The sequence below is a fragment of the Acartia tonsa genome, chromosome 12 (genome assembly GCF_053477335.1).
Source record: "Acartia tonsa isolate MP-2025a chromosome 12, ASM5347733v1, whole genome shotgun sequence".
NCBI lineage: Eukaryota > Metazoa > Arthropoda > Copepoda > Calanoida > Acartiidae > Acartia > Acartia tonsa.
In genome coordinates this window covers 34540108-34563285 of record NC_137271.1, presented here as the reverse complement: position 1 = coordinate 34563285, position 23178 = coordinate 34540108, and the positions used below count along the sequence as shown (strand labels likewise).

General features: G+C 32.7%; 3 protein-coding genes across 3 annotated transcripts in view; 2 read left to right on the top strand and 1 right to left on the bottom strand.

Moving 5' to 3' along the window:
• The window catches only part of LOC145333656 (uncharacterized), a 31522-nt gene extending 9561 nt beyond the window's left edge, over positions 1-21961 (bottom strand). The window contains exons 1-11 of the mRNA XM_080178826.1: positions 21924-21961; positions 21093-21166; positions 15484-15561; positions 14805-14889; positions 13705-13768; positions 13202-13241; positions 12666-12697; positions 2468-2538; positions 1740-1813; positions 1097-1159; positions 625-737 (exon numbers count right to left, since the gene is read on the bottom strand). Coding sequence (XP_080034952.1) covers positions 625-737; positions 1097-1159; positions 1740-1813; positions 2468-2538; positions 12666-12697; positions 13202-13241; positions 13705-13768; positions 14805-14889; positions 15484-15561; positions 21093-21119 — 647 coding nt within the window. The 5' untranslated portion in view covers positions 21120-21166; positions 21924-21961. The remainder of the gene's footprint in view (positions 1-624; positions 738-1096; positions 1160-1739; positions 1814-2467; positions 2539-12665; positions 12698-13201; positions 13242-13704; positions 13769-14804; positions 14890-15483; positions 15562-21092; positions 21167-21923) is intronic.
• Positions 3990-6899, top strand: LOC145334392 (uncharacterized). Its single transcript, XM_080179846.1, has 6 exons — positions 3990-4163; positions 4701-4760; positions 5334-5370; positions 5566-6231; positions 6423-6485; positions 6829-6899. The coding sequence occupies exons 1-6, from the start codon at positions 3996-3998 to the stop codon at positions 6897-6899; spliced, it is 1065 nt and encodes a 354-aa protein (XP_080035972.1). The 5' UTR covers positions 3990-3995.
• Positions 9035-12425, top strand: LOC145334795 (uncharacterized). Its single transcript, XM_080180403.1, has 5 exons — positions 9035-9221; positions 9304-9431; positions 10094-10170; positions 11657-11761; positions 12119-12425. Exons 1-5 carry the CDS (start codon positions 9122-9124, stop codon positions 12222-12224), a joined length of 516 nt encoding a protein of 171 aa, XP_080036529.1. The 5' UTR covers positions 9035-9121; the 3' UTR covers positions 12225-12425.
• Positions 21962-23178: the final 1217 nt, after the last annotated feature.

Here is a 23178-nt window from a genome sequence, read left to right as displayed (position 1 = left end):
AAAAGTCCAATGTCCTTTCTTTCCGTGATAAAGATATCAAATATAATTTGACAATAGTAAAGATGTAAACAAAGCTAAATTGTAAAGCATATATTAAGTGCTTCTAGCGAATACGTCCCTAGAGGCCTCTAGTGGCACTTTAAATGTTTTTTTATATTTCAAATATATGTTGTGTTGAACTCTCTACGTAAATTTTTTTGTGATTTCTCTTGGGAGGGTGATGGTACCCTCCCCCAAAATAATTATAAACCTTCCAGGGACCTATGAGAAGCTACCCTGTTAAGGAGAACCCGATCGGTTCTGCGGTTAGCGAGTTCCTTCGGTACCGACAGACACACAGACAAACACACATCCTGTTACTTTATTATAAGGATAAAGCATAAATATTACCTAAATAAAATCACAAAACCTTTTTATATAGAATTTGTCTTTTGTAGCATGACTTACAGACTGACGGACTAAGTAAATGTATGCTAGATGCTTATTAATAAAGGGAAGCTACACAAAAAACTTTCTGTCGTCTATCGTTAGCAAGAGCTTAGAAATTCATGTTTACAGACAGAAAGAGGGATGGATTTTTCTGATTATAGAGTAGAGTTGCTACTACCAATGAAACTGACTTACTCATCCAGAGTTGTATCAAGCTCGGGTTTACAGTTGACACCAAAAACTCTTTTCTTCTCATAATGTTGTTGGTCCAGATTTAGATAATTCTTGGTTCCAACATTCACATACAACTATCAACATTCAGTCTACATTAGACTATAAATGTTGGACATACTAACGTTTTAAGATTTTATCATAGAGAAATATCGCTGAAATATACTTCTTGGAATCCATATTAAATAGGATGATAATATTATATAAAAATTTTGTTTTTGAAAAATCTAAAATAATATCAAGTCTAAAACGAACGGACTCTCTTAAGCAGTAATTACTGGGTTTCTATACATTCTGACTTGTGCCTAGCTCCTAGGGGAATCTTCAAGCAAAGTTTAATATCAATAGTACAATTCTAACATGCCTAAATTAACAAATTACGGACGTGTAGACCATTATTGTAGAGAAGTTTGTTCTTTTAAAAAAGTAAATTTACCCTGTCATTAGAATCAAGACCAGAAAACTGTCCAATGTGCCCAAAACCAATCAAAGTATTTTTCTAAATATGAAATCCTATGATATAAAGTAGTAAGTTTTTTTGTCTGATGCTTATGATCTACTAAACTGATTGGGTTCTCTATTTTAAATAAGCTTCACTTTCAGGGGTTCTGTGGTAGTTTTAGGCTATTTGATTTTCAGATTTTAGTCTTGGGATGTGTTTAAGCTCTTTTCCTAACCTCTCTTCGCCCCTTCAAATAAGGAGCCCCTAAATGCTAGGGGCATAACCGATAGTTTAATGAATAGAGTTCTTTTTAAGAAAATTTATCATAACTTTTTGTATTGTATGAAAGTCATAACAATAGGAATGGTTTCCTGGCGTCCTGTTGCAGTAATTTTATTATATAAAGTAGAAAGTTTTTTTGTCTGTAGATTGAGATTTAGATAAATACTGAACCGATTGAGTTCTCCATTAAATGGAAGCTTCTTCTAGATGCCTTATGGTTTTGGTCTCTTTTCCTACTTTACTTGCACCTTCGAACAAAGAGCTCCTAGATGCTAGGGGCGCAACCGCTGGTAATTAATAAACTATACAAATGTAAAAATGTGAGCTTACTTCTTGTGAATATACTAGATCTCACCTTGGTGTAAATCATGATCCTTGAGATGGTTCTTTTCCACAGAAAATCAGGAACTTGGAAAAAGTAACAAATTCCTGCATTTTTAATTTGGATTAATGGTGTTATGTCTAATATTATTGCAGTAATATTTACTATACTTCAGTTAGGTTAGGTTATATTGGGCACTAGGTAATGGTAGCCACACATGGACTGTCACAATGGTCATACAAAGGGAAAAAATACCCCTCCTAATTTTCAATATATTTTAGACTAATCAAGGAAGGGGGGGGGAGAAGGGATGGATGTTCAGCACTGACAGACAGGCACTTTTGGGGAAAGCACCGAAAATATCCTATTCTAATGGGCCGGATTCACAGGCCACCAATTTCAATTTCTAAAAAAACTTTTTAACTTTTTTGAGGAGCTTTTAACCTTTACTTTTAAGTGTACAGGGAGGAGGTGGACAAAAACGCCAATTAAAACAAACCCATCATCCGATTTTAGAAAATACAATGGAATTATTTTCTCTTCCTGAGGTGGATTCTTAAAAAAAATTTGCCCCACTAATCACTTAATAGAGCAAAATTGTTTTCGTGAAAAATCCTCCAAAATCACATAAAAAAAACTACAAAAATTAAATAAAATCTTATGTTAATAACCCTTCTATGATTTTGTTAAATTTTTGTAGATTTTTGATGTGATTTTGGTGGATTTTTTTTACGAAAACAATGTTAATGATATAATAATACCTGATTGATGGTCCTTCTTTTCTAGCATTGGACTTGTATAGTTGGCATCAGGTCCTTCATAATAGTATTTCCTAAATCAGAAAAAAAATCTGCTAAAAAAATACAAAAAAATCAACACAAATATTATTGGTCAATTTAAAAAAAAAATGGTGATAAATTTAGAAGGTCAGTAATCCTATTACATGAGTTCTACTTGTGGGGAAGATTCACATAGGTCTTAGGATTGTTTTATGCTACTTTTTAGATTTATGTCTTGGGTTGGTTTTAAACTATTTTCTGTCGCTATACTATCCCTCCTCTTAAGCACAGCCGCTACTAGTTTTAAAAGAAGCAAGGATGGCAACATCCAAAGCGCAGCAAATAAAATATTGGACGGACATATGAAAAATTAAGTTAAAGAAACATTTACAAGAAACTTCTGCCATATTAATTATCATCTAAGAAAAACAAATTTCCTCCATAAAAACATCTCATGTGCTCCAAGGCATAATAGGGTTACCAAAGGACCAAGTGTGTTATAAAAATTGTCAGAGGAATCTACACAGAAAAAAGGTGGCACCTTGTTCATAGGCGTCCAAGAGGGGGGGGGGGGGGTAAATACCCCCCCAAAATAAAAAATCTCTAATAAAAAAAAATTTTGCGCGCTTCGTTCGCATTTTTAATACTATATATTTAATAAAATTTAAATTACCCCCCCCCAAAAATTTTACCCCGAGGGTAAATTTTGGGGGGGGTAAACTAAATATACCCCTGCCAACAGATTTCAGGGGGGGTAATTACCCCCCCCCCCAAGGAAATTTTACCCCCGGGGTAAAAATTTTGGGGGGGTAAAAAAAATTTGCGGCGCGCTTCGCGCGCCATTTTACCCCCCCTTCAAAAATTTTTACCCCCCCCAAAATAAAAAGCTTGGACGCCCCTGACCTTGTTTATTACATGCCAAGAAAATTACATTTTCCCAAAAACGTGACAAAAGGAGATTTTCCCATATTCAACATACAATGCTAAGATTTTTTATATAAAATATTCTAATACAAAATGAAATGCAGCAAATGGATATTTTGCATATTCTATTTATTGCTTCTGTCTGTAAGTTATGATCTAGATTTTTTTTGTTAAAACTTGAGTTAAACACTTGTTTTTCTAATTATCATTTATACACAATTTAAAAAGTGAATTAATTTGCCTAAATTTTTACATTAGACCATTATTCAAATAACTTTATCATATTTTGAGTAAAAAGTTTTATAATTTATTGGTTAATTAATTGTAAGAATATTTTTGAAAGTTGGATTTTTAACCACTTTAGGAAAATTGAAACTAGAATTTTCAAGTGATCCTCCTCCTAAAATGCACCACAAAAATTCATTAAAGAAATATTTTAAAATTGCATATTTTCAATTTTTCATGTTACAATTTTTTGGCAGTGTTGATTTTGTGTTTGCAAAATTTTAAATTTTAAATTTTTTATTCTTTTCTTTGCTTAATTAGTAAAAGTAAAAAGGTTTATATATTAGTTAGTTTAGGAACAATGAAACAAGTGAAATCAGGCAGAAACATTCTGCATTCTTCTTTTACAAGCAGTTTTTATAAATCAAAACTTATTTTGTTTTGTTTGATATTTGTGAATCTGTTTGCATGTGATGAGAGTGTTGTAACATGTCCAGATTGTTTCACCTTGACTGGGGATCCTAATGAGGAAAGATAAACTAGATTTAATATATTTGAAAGCAAACAATTTAATTGTTGTGTTAAATAACACAGTATCTAAAAAGAAAGTAATCTATTTGTGTCTTATGTTTTGAATGGAACCTATGTCTGATCTAAGGCTCAAGATGCTCGAAAAAATTTTTACCTTTAGAATCTAAACATATTGGATCATATATATCATATGAAAATTTAATGACCAAATACATAAAGTAAATTTAAACTGAAATATCAAAATTTTTCCCTTTAAGAGATTGTTTAACTATCTCTTCTAATTATTACTTATTTATTGTTAGCAAATAAACATAATAATAATACAATGTTAAACATTTAAGATTTAACTGTTGTATGATTAAATGAAAAATACAAAAAGTCTTAAATTTAATTTATCTTTGATTGTGTATTGTCATTTTTCAAAACAAACCAAAAAAATTTCATACCCTAATCACATCTTTTTCTTGATTCTTTCACCTAATAAGAGAGAAAAAAAAAGTGGTGTTTAAGGTGAAATTTGTTTATCTAAAAGTAGTATACCCTAATTGGAGAAGGTACAGTTCAGTATGATCAGTGTGACTGTGTCTACTCTCAGGTAATCTTTTAATATTAGCTTCTATGTTAGGTAGAAGTCTAATAATAATTTTGTAAACATTCATTTCATTCTTTAGTGTAGTCAAGTCATAAGCAGTTTCTATCATTGTGTGCATCTCTTTTAGACTAGCCATAATTCTAATTTGGTTTGGACACTCATCCTGAATTAAGTATAAGATATTTGTTCATTTGTCTATTTTGAAAAGATTCCAAAACTGCTAGATCTATTGTTCTTCATTTTTTAGGGTAGTTTTACTTTGGTCTAGATAAGTTTTAGGCTATTTTTATGAGGGTCCCAAGAAAATAACCCATCCCCTCCCCCACATACAAAATGAAGGGAGTAGAAGTAACACAAGTTTTTTTTTAAATTAAAGAAAATGACCTTATTCATAAGCTTTAAGTTCAATCCAGCACTTATATTATTTGTTGTTTTATTGTTATTCTACATGTTTAAAACTCCTTACTATTTAACCTCTAATTATCTAAACTGTAAAATTAAAAAAGAACACTTGAAACTGTAATTATTTGAATAAAAAAATCTTTATTTTTTAAATGAAATTTTTTTTATAATTAGGAAATAACTCAATATCTATTCTGTTTCACTCAACCAGGTAAGTAATATTTGATTTATTAGAAGCAAAGCTTCTCTTTGACCATAAGTGTTAATTCCTAGGCCTTCTTTCTGTCAATAGTTTATTTTCTTATTTTACTTAAATTTTTCTTTAAATTTTGATTTAAAAAATATTAGAAAAAGAAGAAATTAATGTTTAAAATTTGTATCAAATATGGATTGATAATAAGTTTAGGTTTTACACAGCTTAATAGTTGCATACCTTCTACAACAACCACTTCTCCAAGTACTACAACTACTACTACAACAACTACCACCACCACAACAACTACAACCACTTCTTCTACAACAACCACAACAACTACTACCACAACAACTACCACCACATCAACTACTACTACAACAACAACTACCACAACTACTTCCACAACTACTACCACATCAACTACTACCACAACTTCTACTACAACTACTACTTCTACAACAACAACCACATCTACTACAACTACCACATCTACAACTACTACCACAACTTCTACTACAACTACTACCACAACTACAACTACTACTACTATAACAACTACTACTACTACAACAACTTCAACTACAACTACAACTTCAACTACTACAACCACAACCACAACTACAACTACAACTACTACCACAACTACAACTACTTCTACTACAACAACCACAACCACAACTACAACTACAACAACCACAACTACAACTACAACAACCACAACTACAACTACTACAACAACAATAGTGACAAGAGATTACTTCTTGTTTGGAGCTGGAATAAATGCAGACTCCTCATTGAGTTCTGTTATAATTTATGACAAGGATCTTAATACAACAAGTCTTCCAGATCTTCCTATTGCTGGTGGCTCAATTACAGGTAACATTGTCCGTGATCTGTTTTTTTCAGTGAGTTTTTTGCTTGATCAATTTGTTATTTTTTTACAGAATTTCTATTATGCCTTTGGGTTATGTATTTTATATGTTCCAAAAAGAGGGCTAAAATCTCTTCAAAGTCAAGAGTTATTTAGTAAAAGATGAAATTGTTTATCAAATTGATAATTATTACAGGTGGAATTACTGGGAACAGGATACTACTCTGCTCATCATCTGCTTGCTATGCTTGGAGCAAAGGATATTATTCTTTGAAAAAGAAATAATACAAGAATCTTATTAACCATTTGTGAGGCAAGCTTACTCCATACCAATAGCTTTAATAAATAATAAGGGGGTGTTGGTGGAAAATCTACCTGGTAGGAAATAAATTAAAGGGTATTGTACAAGAGTTTGATGACACTCTTTATTTTCATGTTTATGTTTTAAGGTAGGTCAGGAGAAAAATTCCATTTTTCAATAATATAAGACAGTTTTATTTTCAAGGAGGAATAGTATTTATCTAATATCTAATATCTATGGTGAAAGAAAATAAATGATTCTTTTCAATCATCTGTAAATTTTCAAAAGAATAAATAAATAGATTCTCCAGCTTCATGGACTTTACAAACTCCTCCAAAATCTTATTTCCTTCGATCAGGAACATTTACTTAAATAACAAATTGATTGCAAATCACTTTTCCTTAAAATAAAGTGTAAATTTGAAAGAAACAAATTGTGATATAATTTAGTTTTAAATCTAAGTAATTATTGTAATTCAAAGGTGTAACAACAAATATGGGAGTATGGTTTACAGGAAAACATGATTATTATTTTTAATCTTTCAGCTTTAAAATGATAAAATCTTTAGAAACAAGTATTTCCTGCCAATTCAACAATCCCTGTTATGTTAATACAGACAGTTGTCTTTAGATAAAAAAAAATTAAAGGATATATTCCTTTTTTATTTTCTCCAAAGGATCAGGTAAGCAAAATGAATTTTTCCCCAATTTTTTTGCATACAATTTTTTAAGCTGTTTTTTATATAGAATTTAATTTAAATCAATATCATGTGAAAACTTGTAGGAGGTTTTATTGCTGTTGGGTCATCAGTAGATGCTTTGCATACCCATCTCTACAGTATTGATAGCTCTACAGGTTTCAAAACTTAAATCCTTACCTGTGTTTTTATCTGTGTTGTGAGTGTTTTGTATAAAGCAAAGTATTTATGGTATGATTAATTTAATGGATTTTTGCATCTCATAAAATCTTAATTCATGTCTAGTGTTGATTTTGATATTTTTTTACAAAGACCCATAGACACAGACATAATAATATTTTTTCTGAAGCTGCCAGCTTGTCCTGCTTTTTAGAGAAACTTTCACATGGTGGTTTAAACATTTTTTTCTGGGAAAAATTCAAAGGAGCATAATCACTCAGACAAAAAAAAAATTGTTTTCCTTTCTTAACCTAAAATGCTCCACTCAACTTTTTTATATGTATGCAAATTCAATTTAATTTAATTTAGTTATTAAATATTATTGTATTGTTAAGGTGTCTCAGGCTATACAAGATCAAGTATGGATCTTACACAATCCAGATACAATCATTGTCCTATAGGAACATTATCATTTCAGTTGAAAGGGGACTATGCACGAATAAGAGCAACAGATTTTATGCACCTTCCAGCAGTGAACCTGAGTATTTTTTTAGATAATATACTAGGTTATGTTTAACCCTTTACAGTCGGGCCCCTTGCCGCACCTTAATCAGTCGGGGGGGGGGGGCGTTCAACGCCCCCCCCCTATTATCTCAGTTCCTATTAGAGCTAGAGGGCTAAAATTTTTTGTGCAAGTCCCCTGTGTTATGATGAATTTTCGACCTAAAGTAAGTCAAGGTCAATTTTCGCTTCCTTCACCCTTTTATTTAACAACCTTTGTTTTTAGGTCCTTTTTTACTTAAAAATTTCAAACGGCTGTAATTTTTTTTATTTTTGAAGCTAGAAGAAAATTTTTTTTGCAGAAAATGTTTATTTTTATGTAAATTTTATGTTTGAAATATCAAAACATAAATTTCAGCGGCCGCAGCTGTACTTGGCAGCTGCCAGCCGCCGCAGTCGGCGGTCGGCGGGAAAACGGCGGCGGATCTTTATGAAATTTTAATACATTATGTAGACATGTAAGAAAAGCTTAAGTTTAAAATTTGAAGTCTCTAAGTCAAAAATTGCGGCCACAGGAGCCTTTTAAAGATTTCTGGAGACCTGGAGGATCAGGACCTGCAGGATCATACCTAGAACCTGAAATTGACTTGAACACCTGTATTTAATATGAGGATGTACTACTAGAGGATATTTTAGTATTTTGGTAAGATAAAATGCTTTGTTTAAGTCAAAAAATATTTTTGATCTTTACCTGGATGACCCTGCCAGGTTTGCTGGCATCCTGTGCCCGCCAGGATGGAGATATTCAAAAAATTCCAACTCTCAGTTATGTGTCATACCCAAACTTAAAAAGTCAAGCAGTTTGGGCTCTTTATCTTTCACACACAGAAAATGAGATAGAAAAAACCGGATGGGGGGGCGTTCAACGCCCCCCCCCCCCCCGACCGTTAAGGGTTAATATAGTTTTTTCAACTGAATAAAAAATAAGTTTCACCATGGTTCTAATAGAAAATAAAACTATATTAAGCATAAACCTTGTATATTCACCTGTTGGAAGGTGCTTAAAATCACTTGCTCTTATTTGTGCATAGTCCCTTTTACAGTTTTTTGTTTTGTTTTTAATGATCTGTTACCTATGCATGTGTTTAATACTTATTATTTTGACCAAAATTGAGTTTCAAAGAATAATATCACTACAATCTATTCAATTTATTGTTTATTTCTTGCATCAAATAAAATGATAATGGAACCAGAAAACGGAAACTCTCCCATTCTTACTGGTGGTACCTCTGCTCAACAAGTATTTGATATTGTTGAGAAATACAACTTGGATTCAGGTTTAAAATCATTGAAATATATTTTTTAGTAGATTGATTCATTGATTTATCCTAAATTTCATCTATTATTGCTACTTTGTAGGTACTGTAGAGACACTGCCAAGTCTGAATGTGGCCCGTAGCTCCCATGGTTGTCAGAAGTTTCTCAGGAATCCAGGTGATACTGATTGGACCCTAATTGTAGCTGGAGGATGGGATTCTCTTACCCAGGTAAGTTAATGCCACTTCAATTTTTTGTATTTCAAACCTACCCCATTCATCTGATTTTTGAAATACTGATATCTATTACAACAAGGTACAATATCATAAGCGAGGCATCTCTTTAATCAAGTTCTAAAAATGTAAGTATATTCTTAAACAGTATCCTGGCGGAATGAGAAACTGTCCCAATTTTGTATAACTTTTACGGAACAAGTTCCAATTACGTCATATTTTTCTTTCCCGAAAAAGAGAAGGGGGAAAGAAAAAAAAGGGAAGGGGGGAAGAAAAAAGAGATGGGAGAAAAGGGGGTTTTCCCCATCTCTTTTGAAGAGATTTTCTTCCCCACCTCCCTTTTTCGGGAAAGAAAAATATGACGTAATTGGAACTTGTTCCGTAATAGTTATACAAAATTGGGACAGTTTCTCACTCCTCAGTATCCTGTACTTAAGAAGTTTTCAAAAAAAATCTATCCCTGAAAAAATCTCTAACAATTTTGTCTAGACTTATGCATGAATATTCTGTTTATTCAGTTCTGACACTCTACAAGTGTTAACGTTCGTTTGTCCTACCGTTCCAGGGCTTAGCTTTTATAGATGTTGTCATCCTTGTTTGACTGTGAAAACAGCTTGATCCTATTCCTATAACAATACTTCATAAATTTGAAATTGAAGGTGTACACTACCAAAGTGGAAGTGTTGTACCCTGGAGCAACAGCCTGGACCTATGTTCAGGATCTGGCTGAACAAAGGTAATTTTTTCAAACAGGGAATACTAAAACTAATAAATGTATTACCCTAGATGGTCAATCCAACCCAATAATCAGTAAAAAGTAATTTCTACTAACAGAAAAGGAGTTTGTTTATATTTAGTCCTATATAAATAATTCAATCTAATAACAAGAGCAAGGATAATTTTGGATGATATAATTTTGTACAGATGAAATGAAAAAAAAGGTACCAAAATGTGTAAACTGTTTAACCAATAATTGTTCAAGTTTTGCCTACACAGTCTTCTTTTTGGTCCACATAAGGATTTGGGTATCTACAATTTATTACCAAACTTGCATAAAATTGCCTGTATACCAATTCAACCCTAATATCTAATTTACCATATATTCTTTATTCTTTTTGAATTTCTCATGGTCACATGGTCACAACCATACATAAATAACGAGCATCATTACCAATTTAATTAGCTAGAAAGCCATCAACCTCTTTATTTTACTTTTTAACCCTTTACAGTCGGGCCTCTTGCCGCACCTTAATCAGTCGTGGGGGGGGGGGCGTTCAACGCCCCCCCCCCCTATTATCTCAGTTCCTATTATAGCTAGAGGGCTAAAAAATTTTGTGCAAGTCCCCTGTTTGATAATGAATTTCCGACCTTAAGTGAGTCAAAGTCAATTTTCGCTTCCTTCGCCTCTTTATTTAACAACCTTTGTTTTTAGGTTCTTTTTTACTGAAAAATTTCAAACGGCTGTAATTTTCTTATTTTTGAAGCTAGAAGAACAATGTTTTTACAGAAAATGTTTATCTTTATGTTAATTTTATATTAGAAATATCAAAACATAAATTTCAGCGGCTGCAGCTGTACTTGGCAGCTGCCAGCCGCGGTCGGCAGGAAAACATGTTGACATATAAGGAAAGCTTAAGTTTAAAATTTGAAGTCTCTAAGTCAAAAATTGCGGTCACAGGTGCCTTTTAAAGATTTCTGGAGACCTGGAGGATCAGGACCTGCAGGATCATACCTGGAACCTGAAATTGACTTTAAAACCTGTATTTCATATAAAAATGTACTACTAGAGGATATTTTAGTATTTTAGTAAGATAAAATGCTTTGTTTAAGTCAAAAAAATATTTTTGCTCTTTACCTGGATCACCCTGCCAGGTTTGCTGGCATCCTGTGCCCGCCAGGATAAAGATATTCAAAAAATTCCAACTCTCAGTTATGTGTCATACCCATACTTAAAAAGTCACGCAGTTTGGGCTCTTTATCTTTCACACACAGAAAATGAGAAAGAAAAAACCGGATTGGGGGGCGTTCAACGCCCCCCCCCCTCCCCCCGACCGTTAAGGATTAATGTTGCTTAGAAATCACAAAATAAACCTTTTTAAAACATCTTTTTTATATGAATCCTATCTTTAATACCTATTCTTTTAAAATGTAAAAGAAAGCTAACAGGTTGTAAAATGACTGCTGATAACAAAAATGCTGCGAAACATTAATCTTTAATTTAGAATTTTTCTTTCTATGCCAATTTTGGAGAACACTGTATACATGTTTGGAGGGGGTAAATCTACTGGAGTTATTACCCCTACTTGGAGCTACTATACAAATGTCAGGTTACGCTTAAACATAATTTAACTGTATGCTTGTCATTCGAATCTCGGCCCTAAACTACGGTAAAAGTTGTACCTTCTGCTCCTATGTCAGATTCACAACATTATTAGTAAAAATAGGGGGATCAGAATGCCTTGACCGACCCATAACAGACTTGCAGACAAAGGTCATGCAATTAATACCATAAACTTCATGAGCTTATTTTTAGGAGTGACTCTAAGGATGATAAGAAAAAATCTTAGAGGCTAAATATCTCAATAATTTAGAGGAGTTTTGAGGGGCTCAGCATCGATTTTTTCCAATTTTAAAAGTTCTTTCTTTCTATGTTTGTTTGTATCTAACAGATTTTCATATTGTAGAGTGTATGACGACTCGGATGGTTCTATGAACAACCTAGGTCTAGATATCACACCAGCCAGAAGATACCCAGCTACTTTTAGTATTCCAACACCCATTTTATTCTAGATTTTTAAGCAGATTGGTTGAAAAGTTAGGGGCCAAAAATTTTCCACGATACCATTTTTATTTTCCTTATTAATAGCTCTAGTCAATTATTTTTGATAAGTTGTTATTTAAAAATATATAGATAAAAACATCACTGTAATTATTTTCAAATTATTCTAAATTCTCAAAAGATATAAATAAACAGTAAATGACTGTAAATGATGGATGAAATAAACATAATTCTTTTTTAGATTGTTTTATTTGTTTTAAACCTAAACATCACAAAAAATATTTGTTTTTTTTATTCATTTTAAGTTGTGTGACTCACCACAAAAACATAATGTGGTCGAATTGTTCCTACACTGTTTACCTATTTGTTTATTAGTATATTTATTAGTATATAGTGATTGGTAATCTATACTATATCTATTACTCTAGGTTTAAAAGTTCAAAAATACTCACGTTTTAGAGTTGGGGGGTCTGTAAAATCCACCCTATAATATAAAATTATTTCACAACAAAAAATCACGAAACCTTTTATTTAAAAAGCTTCGATTTAGAAGCATGAAAATTTGTATAAAGTTAAAGTAGTTTTGTTATATAAATTTTAGTCAGAAAGTTGAACAGGGATACGCAAAAATACCTTATTTTATGCCTGTACTTTAAATATATTAAATTGAAAGATATAAAATAAGACAATCTATATATTATTATTGATATTTGTTGCTTTCCCAAAGTGTTTATCGAGCAGAGACCCCCTCACCCGCCTTTTATTTTGAAATAAATAAAGGAAAATTATTTTTGTTTTACCAATAAGGGGGGGCCCAAAATCTTTTCCAGACCCAATATAACCTAACCTAATCTGACCTTAAGTTACAAACAAAATAACTCCCATCACCACTCCACTATTTTAAATTTATTTAAAATAAGGACTGGGGTTTTTCTGTGCTCGATAAGGTACATAGGGGAAATTGCCTATGAGGTTAATTTTTACTTACATCGATAAAGAATTCCCACAATTCACCTCCAGATTGAACTCTGAAAAAATGAATATTGTTTTATTTGGCTCATCACGTAACCTATACAATTTAATTAAAACGCCTGAGCACCAAAAAAATAAAACTGAATAGAAACACATTTTCTTAGCACCTTTAGCTATACTATTCAACCAAATAAGTCCACAAGCTGATTTTTTACTTTTTGACAAAAAAATTTTAATGTTAAAATTATCCTATTCGTCTGATTTTTGACATATTGATTCCAATTACAACAAGGTACAATGTTTTAAGAGAATCATCTTTATAATTTAGTCCTAAAACTGTCATTATATCCTTATTTAGCAGTTTTACAGCATATTTACTTCCAATTTTGTATTGACTTATGCATTAATATTCTGCTAACTCAGTTCTGACACTCTACAAGTATTAATTTTTGTTTGTCCTTCCATTTCAAGGCTTCGCTTTTATGGATTTTGTCATCCTTGTTATTTTTTTCATCTTACCTTATGGCAGCATCAGTTCCAAACAAATCTTTTCTTGATATTGTTATGTTGTCTAATATCTCATCTAAATAAAACACATTAAATCATAGAAAGAAAACAAAGTAGTGGGTTTCGTCGTATTTTTACAGTAGCTTTTCTCCTATTTCTAGCTCCTGTGGGGGGCTCTAACCCTACACTGGGTCAATTTCCTAACTCTGCGGAGCAATCATTAACATATACCTAACCTACCCTAAAATAATCCCCGCAACTTTATTTACTTTCCATTATCCAATACAATTATTTAATATTAAGAAAATATGAAGTGTCATTTTGTTGTCTTTTAGGATCCCTCCAAGAAAAAAGATAATCACTTTTTAAGAATGGCATGAATTCGATACATTTCCGCTGGTTCAAAGCGGGTTCTAAGTCATAAAGAAATTGTCTATGAAATAAAAAAGTTACAGTATAGTATAATGCCTGATTTGTTGGCCCTCTGCCCTTTGGGGAAACAAAAAAAGAACATAATCTATAATACAAAGTAGAACGATGTCTGTCTGTCTGACTGTTTGTTTGATTGTTTGTACCGAAGGATCTCGCTAACCACTGAACCGATCGGGTTCTCCTTAACAGGATAGCTTCTCATAGGCCCCGGAAAGGATTTATAACTATTTTGGGAGAGGGTACCACCACCTTTCAAAGAAAATTCCCCCCACAAAAAAAATATAAATCTAAAATTGGGTTGGATTGGTAGGTGGGGGGGGGGGAAGAAACACCCTAACCCCCCTCCCAAAAAAAAAATTTTAATTTTTTTTTTTTAAATCATATTTAAAAAAAAAACGGTTTTGGGATTTCTCCATCCTCCGCTAGTAAATACTGTATACAGTAAAGAAAAAAATGTAATAGATTATTTGGATTATCGTGTAATCTAATAAAAAGAAACTTGTAGCGCTCTAAAATAACTATCCCACCAACTCCCCTAACCATTAACCTCATCAATAAATGACAAGGTAAATAACAACCTAAATTAACGATAATTTTTCCCAGGTCATAATATCCACGTATATGATACATTCAGTCAGAAAGTTGACATTTTTTCATGCAAAATTTGTGAAGAACAGTACCTGCGGTCATGCCTGTAGTGTTTCCAAACCAGTTTTTATCCTCATAGTAGTATTTCTCTAATCCATAAAGGCGCATCATTTCAGTCTAGAAATAGCAGCGACCTTAGCTGACAAAAAATGGACGACAAATTTATGTTTACTCCCAATTAGAATGAACAAATTTTCCTGGTATTTAGATTAAAATCATATGTGGAAAAGTTTAGATCCTCTTAGAGGCTAGATGGCGAACATGGTAAAAGTTCAGACCCTGCTGTTTAGAACTGACCAATCAAGATTTTGATTTTTTAAGCCAATGGAGGAGTTAACATGTGTTAATAGATTTTTGGGTACCAGTATAATCTACAGTACAACGTCCCCTCCCTCCCTGAATATTAGTAAAATTCATCATTTTAAATCTCTTTTTTTAGTTTCCATTCTTCAACTCCAACCCCAAAAAAATATACGAGAAGGTGTGTAATTCAACCCCCTCCCCCTAACTCCCGGAATAATGCGCATGCCTCCCCAATGGACTTATTAAAAGCTTCGTAAACTGTCATGTTTGACCTCATAAAAATACGTCTAAAAGGAAGGGATGAGAGGAGAAGTGGGAAAAAAGAAACCCCTTAAAAATAGATTGATAATTGACGTATTTTTATGTCGTCACACATGACACTTTCCATGCAGCGCTTCGACTTGTTACCTCGTTTATATAAGCATAAGATCTGTCTGGACATATGTTAATCACTATTGCAGATGTTTCATTTACTCGGTCAAACTCCTAAATCATAAAATAAAGTTTCAGGGATCTAAAGGGATAAGGTAATGGCCAATAAACTGATGTACATTCCAAATGATGATACACAAAGTTATCCCTTCTGTACATTACAATTAGTGGTTAAAATGTTTGGACATATAACCTAAATCTATTCCAGAATCTATTTTCCGGGGGAGGGGAGTGTAATGACATATTAAAATTATGTAAGAATAGACTTTAAGACTAGAATTCACTAGACTATTAGGGTTTCAAACTTTAGACTTAGAGGTACCAAAATAAAGCACATGAAAGATTTATCTTTTTTCTTGTGGGAATAGGGGGGGGGGGGGGGTATATTAAATTAATCATATGAGAATTATAAAGAATTAGTAAGATTATATAATTGATTATTGAGTAGCTTAGTTATACAAATATTAGACTTTTTGGTACCAAATATTTAGGGGGGTGTAAAGGTGGTTGATGTTTTTTGATATTTTCGGGAAGGGGGAGTAAAATTTGATAATGTGGGAGGAGTTTTAATTAATTGTGTAAGAATTAAAAAAGAATTAGGCAAGATTAAGCATTGTCTTAAGGTGTACTAATGCAAATATTAGACTTTCTGGAACCAAATTATGTCAACATTGTCTGCAGGAATTAACATATTGAGGATTAAAGCTATAATAAGCTTCGGTAATAACGAGGGAATGAAAATTTGATTGGTGCGTAGCAAAATATACAATAATTAAATTAATAACTAAGGATAACACAGTTAAAATATCCATAAAGTAATTAATCATAATGTTATTAGAATATATGTCAATATGAAAATTTTCAAGACCACTTTTATGTGCAGGTACAGTAAAGGTTTATAGCTATTTTGGGGGATGGTAACTTCACCCTCTAAAAAGAATCCATCAGAGGAAAATCTTTTTAATCTTTTCATTTAAAACTTAAAATCGAAAGTGAATGGTCGACTCGCAGCAACCCCAGCCCCCCCCCCCCCCCCCCTTTTCTCAAAATACCCTTGGGGTGTAGCCTCTATTCTTAGCGAGATATAAACAGTTTTTTTTTTCTGAAGGTTGGTTTGATTTTGTGGCTTATGATATAACCCCCACCAAACAATTTTAAGAATTAATGATTGTGTTTCTTAATTTTTTCATTAATAGACTAATAGGGGCCAACGATGAAATAGTATTTCCCTTGGTAAGAAAAATGGTTATTAACAAAAATGGAAGTTGGGAAGTAAGCTAGAAAATGAGACTAAACGGAACCATAGTGTTAGGTCTAAAATTTGGCGAGAAAAGGGGCACTATTAAGCCGTATGAGGATAAAAAAAATATAGACCAAGTGGGGCCAAAAATAGGACATTTAGGGGGGGGGGTGGTAAATTATTCTTTTACAAATGGGGGAAGGGGGGCTAATTTAATACATAAGTATTATGAGGATATAAGTAAGATTAAAACTCACACCTTACTAATAAGGAAATAAAAAAATGGAGTGGGTTTCTCATAGCAAAATCATTTTATTTTATACATACTACTGTAGTCTTGGTTGCATAATGAATTACTGCCATTTTTTCAAATTTAGGTTGATAACAGAAATGTCAGGGTGTGGATGTAAATACTAGGCTTTTTAAACATGTAAATCAATAATATGTCAGTCAAGACTACTTATGAAAATTATTCTTTATTCGATAAAAGCAGTTGAAATTTGGGGATCTGAAGGGATGTGATAATGGACGATAAACAATTTGCACTTTGCATAACCAACAACAAAATTACACTATGTCTAGTTTTTAAATTAGATGTTAAAAAATTACAGTCCAATGTCCCCTCCCTCCCTGTTGATGTTAGATGCCGATACGATGCATTTTGTTAACGTTAACACACACCTCTTTGGAAACAGTATAACTATATTAGGAAAGGGATATAATACCTAGTCGATGACATAAAAATGGGCGGAGTTATATGAAAAGGTGTTAAAATTAGTAAACTAGTAGTAGATTATTATATAAGAGGGTTTAAACCTTCAAACAGCTATATTTCCCCCCTAGGTATTAAATGCGCTAATATAAAAATAAAATATTTTAATTATTTTTTTGTAATCAAGTAGTATATTCATAAATTCGTTTTGAATAAATATTTATTTAAAATCTGCTAACATGAAAAAATTATTTAGTTGAAACAAGGAAACATGTTAAAGGATTAAACTAATTTTTTGCCACCAAGGAAAGAACTTTTTAAGCATGTGTTGTCGACAAAATGTCTAACATCATTACCAGAAAAAAAGGGTTGTTCTAACCCTGCGGGGCTTTTTAACCTATCCCATATTCATAGTGTTATGTCAATAAGTTATGGACCCCAAATTATCATAAACAAAATTAATCCTTATATATATTTTGAAATAAATAGATGAAAAATTATGACATTGCTACTTTGAAACATCAAATAAAGTTATCATAAGAGTACCCAAAGTTTTAAAGCCACTAATGAGATAAATATTAGGTCTAATGTCCCATCCCTCCCTGATTTATAACCTTATGTAGTTCTGTATCAAAGGAAGGAAGGAAAGGATTTTCAAAAAGAGGATCGGATATTTCATATTCTTCAGCGAAACCTTTCTAAAAATTTACCCGCCCGAAAATCACAGATGTTTATGTTTGTGCTGGTTTCTTTAAGTTTGGTAGTGGCTTTTCAACATGTAGATTTTTTAAAATTTTGAAATTAATGTTTAAGGTGATGTAGTTATCCTATTACAATGATTTGTAAATTGGTGATTCCGATGACAATTAAGCATTAAGTGTTAAGCAAAACATTTAATCTATAATCAAGCCAAAAAGCATTAGCTCTTTACTATTGATATTCAGTTGCTTTAATATTAAAATTGTAGTCACTCTATGTTTTTTAATCGTTTATCCAATAGAGTTGTTAAGCTTCGCTTTATAGATGTTTTCATTCTTGATTTAGATCTTGAGGCTGTATTCAATAGTGACGTAAAGACATGCCCTATTTATAGAGTAGCTGTTCAATACTAACAATACCAATCTGTCTACCAATAACTAATTATGCAAAATTGGGCGGAGTAATTACATTTTTATTTATAAAAGCAAGGCAGATTTTTCTAATTTAAAGGTGTTCACACAAAAATACACAAATAGAATGAACATAAAGATTTGACTTGTTAGGGCTCTATTTATTAACTTGCTATTACTAAGATCATAAAATATTTTTCGGCTGCTAGATTGGGACAGTTAATTTTTTTGTGATTTCTCTTTTGAGGGCGGTGGTACCCTCCCCCAAAATAGCTATAAACCTTCCCAGGACATATGTTAAGCTACACTGTAAAGGAGAACCACATCGGTTCATTGATTAGTGAGATCCTTTGGTACACACAGACAGACAGAGATCCTTTTCCTTTATTATAAGGATTATTGTACAACCCATTTTTGGCTTCTTTGTGTAAATTTAAATTACACACCAACTACTTTCGTGCAAAAGGAATATTTTGTATTAATACAGAAACTCCACTAAAACAAAGATATAATTCAAACACTAAACATATAGGTGTTGGGCAGTGTGGGTTTAACAATAACACCTGCCATATGAATGGTGTTTCATCAGTTAAGCAAACTTCAGTTTGAAAAGCGAAGCTTTTATACATATAGGGTTGGCCCCTCCGTCCATTTATTTATTTTTGATTTTTGGTATAGATTTGTAAAGATTTTTCAATCGAAATTCTTAAAAATGTTAAATTCCAAATGCATTGTTACTCTATACCTATTTTTTGTTCGTGTGTTTGACTATTAAATTTGTTTAGTTTTCTGAATGGATGTTGTCATCTTGTAAGATTAAATTAATAACCTGTTAGGATGTGAAGGGTTTGTTGTCTATCTTAGGCAGTGTTGCGAAGCCGGAGCCGGGAGCCGTGGAGCTGCCATATTTTGCTGGAAACGGAGCTGGAGCCGTAATTTTCGTTAAAAAACGGCTCCGGCTCCAGACTAGATAAATCATATTTTTTATAAATCATAATTTGGTAACTCTGTTTTGTCATGTGCAAATGAACCTTTTAAGTTTTTAAAGTCCATTTTTATCAAAAATTGAACTTTTAAAACCTTCAAAAGTCAAAAATATAAGTGGGGAAAAATAAGTCGAGTTTTCTTGATTTTAGGTCGTAGCTGGAGCCAAATCTGGAGCCGGCGCCGCCATCATCACAGACGGCTCCGCGGAGCCAGAGCCGGAACAGGAGCCGCACCAAAATCAAATGGCTCCGCAACGCTGATCTTAGGTCAAAGCAAAAAATTAATAACTATATTTATTATTTTGCTATTCTGATAGCTTTTGTCTGATTTATTATTTGCTAATATAAAACAGGCTTATTTGCGGATTTAACACCTCTGCCTACCTATATTACATACATCATCACAGCACCTGGATTTTCTAGCATTAAAGTAAAAGAATAGAGTTGGAAGGGATTAAAAAGATTTCTGTCCCCACCCCGACTTCCAATTGGATCTTATAAGCAAATTGCGTCAGAAATATTAACACAGCAAAGTCGCTACAAAAGAGCAGAAAGCAATTTGTTAGCAGACGAAAAAAGTGTGGATTATACATCTATACTTATGCATTTATTTTTGTAGATAGATATGTATAGAAAAGGGTAAATCAACAAGATAGGCGAATAGTTATTTCTTTCATCGTATTATAAACGGCTTCCTGTGGATATAGAATGCACAATTATAAGATTAAAACTAGTTTTTTTAGCCCCGAGTTGCCGAAGGCACGGGCCAAATAAACTGGTTTTAATCTTATGATTGTATATTTCTATATTCGCAGAAAGCTAGATATAATAGGATGATAGACATAGTTTTTTCGTATGGATGAGAACCGGTTCCTATCCACCGGATTCGAATGAATACGAGAAGTGTTATATTGAGATTTAATCAGGTATCTTAAGGGATAAGACAATGTATGATAAATGTATGTAATACCCAATGATCAAAGATAAAGTTAACAATTCTGGTTGAAAAAATTGGTAGGTAAAAATATTGAAACCAACCAATCAATTTGACAAAACAAATAAGAAAATAAGAGAACTTCTTTATATACCTTTGGTTATCAGTTTAATTTACAGTCTAAAGTCCCCATCCTTAATGGATTTAATTAAAAGAGATGGGGGAGGAGGGGGGGAGGGGCTCAAAGGTTCTAAGAAAAAAAAGTAGACTATTAGGAACCAGAAAATTGAAATTTTAAATCTTTTTATTTGTAAAGTCAGACTTTAGGGAACCAAAAAGTTAAGTCTCTTTTACAGACTTGTTGGTTCCAACAGGAAAGAAAAAAACAACTTTGGGGACTTTTATTTATACATTTTCATCAAGTTGAGTGTCCAAACGTTTCAACCACTAATTGTTATCTACAAAAGTGTTAATTTTGTTTATAATCATTGGGAATTTACATCAATTAATCGGCCATTGTCTTATCCCTTTAGATCACTGCGTTATTGTTCTTTTGTATGCATCGAGGCTATTCTATAAATAGTTTTAATGATGTTAATCTTACCTGACTCGTAACAATTTCATCTCTCATAAACTTTTGTATACAGGTTATTGTTTGCAAAACTGACAGAACAATTCCTTAAAAACAATATTTTTTTTATTTTCATTAAGAAATTCTGTTTCTGTGTGTTTAAGATTAGATACTGGTCTGTAGTGATTCAATAAGACAAATGAGGGATATCTATAATACAAAGTAGAACGATGTCTGTCTGTGTGTTTGTCTGTTTGTAACGAAGGATCTCGCTAACCGCTGAACCGATCGGGTTCTCCCTAACAGGGTAGCTTCTCATAGGTCTCGGGAAGGTTTATAACTATTTTCTTGGGGGGTGGGACACCCCCAACCCCTACTAAAAATGAAAAATCCCCCCCCCAAAAAAAATAAAAAATTTTGAATTTTTTTTAACTAAAATTAAAAATGAGGGGGGGGGCAACCCCCCCCTCCAAAAAAAAAAAGTTTTTTCGCTCCCCCCCCCCCCAATTTTTTTTTACTTTTTCTTTTAAAATCTAAAATAAGAAATTTAATTATTAAATTCGACTCTCTCCTCAAGTCCCCCTAGAGGCCTCTAGGGGCGTAGCCGCTAGTATATTATAAACCATTGAGCCGATATGGTCTCCTATAAAGGGTAACTTCTCAAATGTCCTGGGAAGGTTTATGACTATTTTGAGGAAGGTACCACCCCCCTCCCAAGAGAAATCATCCCTAGAAAAAAATAACCTTCCCCGAAAAGTGTTAATATACAACTACAATTGAAAGTAGGTGGTGAACTCTAGCCTAAAGACTAACGGATATATCTAGTTAAAAGGTAGCCGCGCTATATAAGATTTATTGTTATACCTGCTATAATCCAGGTTATTTTCACTTGCCTCAAAAATTGAACTAAATTAATTAAATTGTTAAATCCTTGTATAAAAGACTACAGTGAAGCTTCCAGGGAATGCTCATAAAGAGTTGTTGGAAGATTGGTCTCTTCTTAAAACTAAAATTGATAGCGGATGGTTTACTTTATTCCCACCCCTGGCCCCAAGTGTCTTTACAGGACTATAGGGGCGTAGCCAATTGTGCATTATAAATTAGGATAGGGAGCCTCAGCTTTCTGAGGATATTTTGAAAAGTAACTGACTAAAACCTGATAAAGACCTTTACAAAGCTTTTCTAAAAAATGAATTTGGTGTTTTCACTTTAAGTTCCTATCGAGCACTAAACCACCATTAAGGGTCTGGTAGTTTCATTCCTATGTCCAACCATGGCGGAAGGCACTAACCCTATGAGGCTAGTACCCAATATAACTTAACCTAGCCTAAAGTAAGGAGCAAGCAAACTAAAAATAAAAAGCGATGGGTTCTATGATCGATTAGGCATTTAGAGGGAAACCTCGCAGGCATCTTTAAGAAAAAGACAAACATCCTGTTACTTTGTATTTAGATATATCATGCCTGGATAATGAAAGTTTAATTCACTTTTCTTATGAACTTTTTCTGAACTCATTTTTTATCATTTATCTTAAATTTCTTGTTGATTGGAAATTTCAATATCATAGATGGTTTCTTAAAAAACTTTTAAAAGATAGCTGCGAGGGTAGCTAGTTTTTTAAGAACACGCCTCTGAACACTTCCATAAAACTCTAAGAAAGCTTGGGGCTTTTTTCTTTCAGGGCTACTCAACACCCTCCCACCCCCCCTCCCATATATTTTCTCCTCTTTTAGCCTTAGAAACTTATTGGAAAATAGACAATTAAATGACGTCAATCCCCAATTTTGATAAACTAAATAACCCCTTTAAAACAAAAAAGTTACAAGTTGAAACGTAAAGACTATGCCATTTTGAACCAAGCCTTTAGTTTTAATTTATTTAAACTTACGGGACCTATAACAATTGTTTCGAAATATTGCTTATAAATCGGATTCACTGTTTAAGAGATTTTAATAAACACATACATACATACTAGGGTGGGTTCATATCGGAATTAGACAAAGCGGGGATATGCAACAGATAAAATTAACCTAAAAAACATTTCTGACCGAAAAAGAATTTTAAAAAATTGAGTTTTAGAACACGACCACTTAAAAATATAATTCATTACTTATTAGTA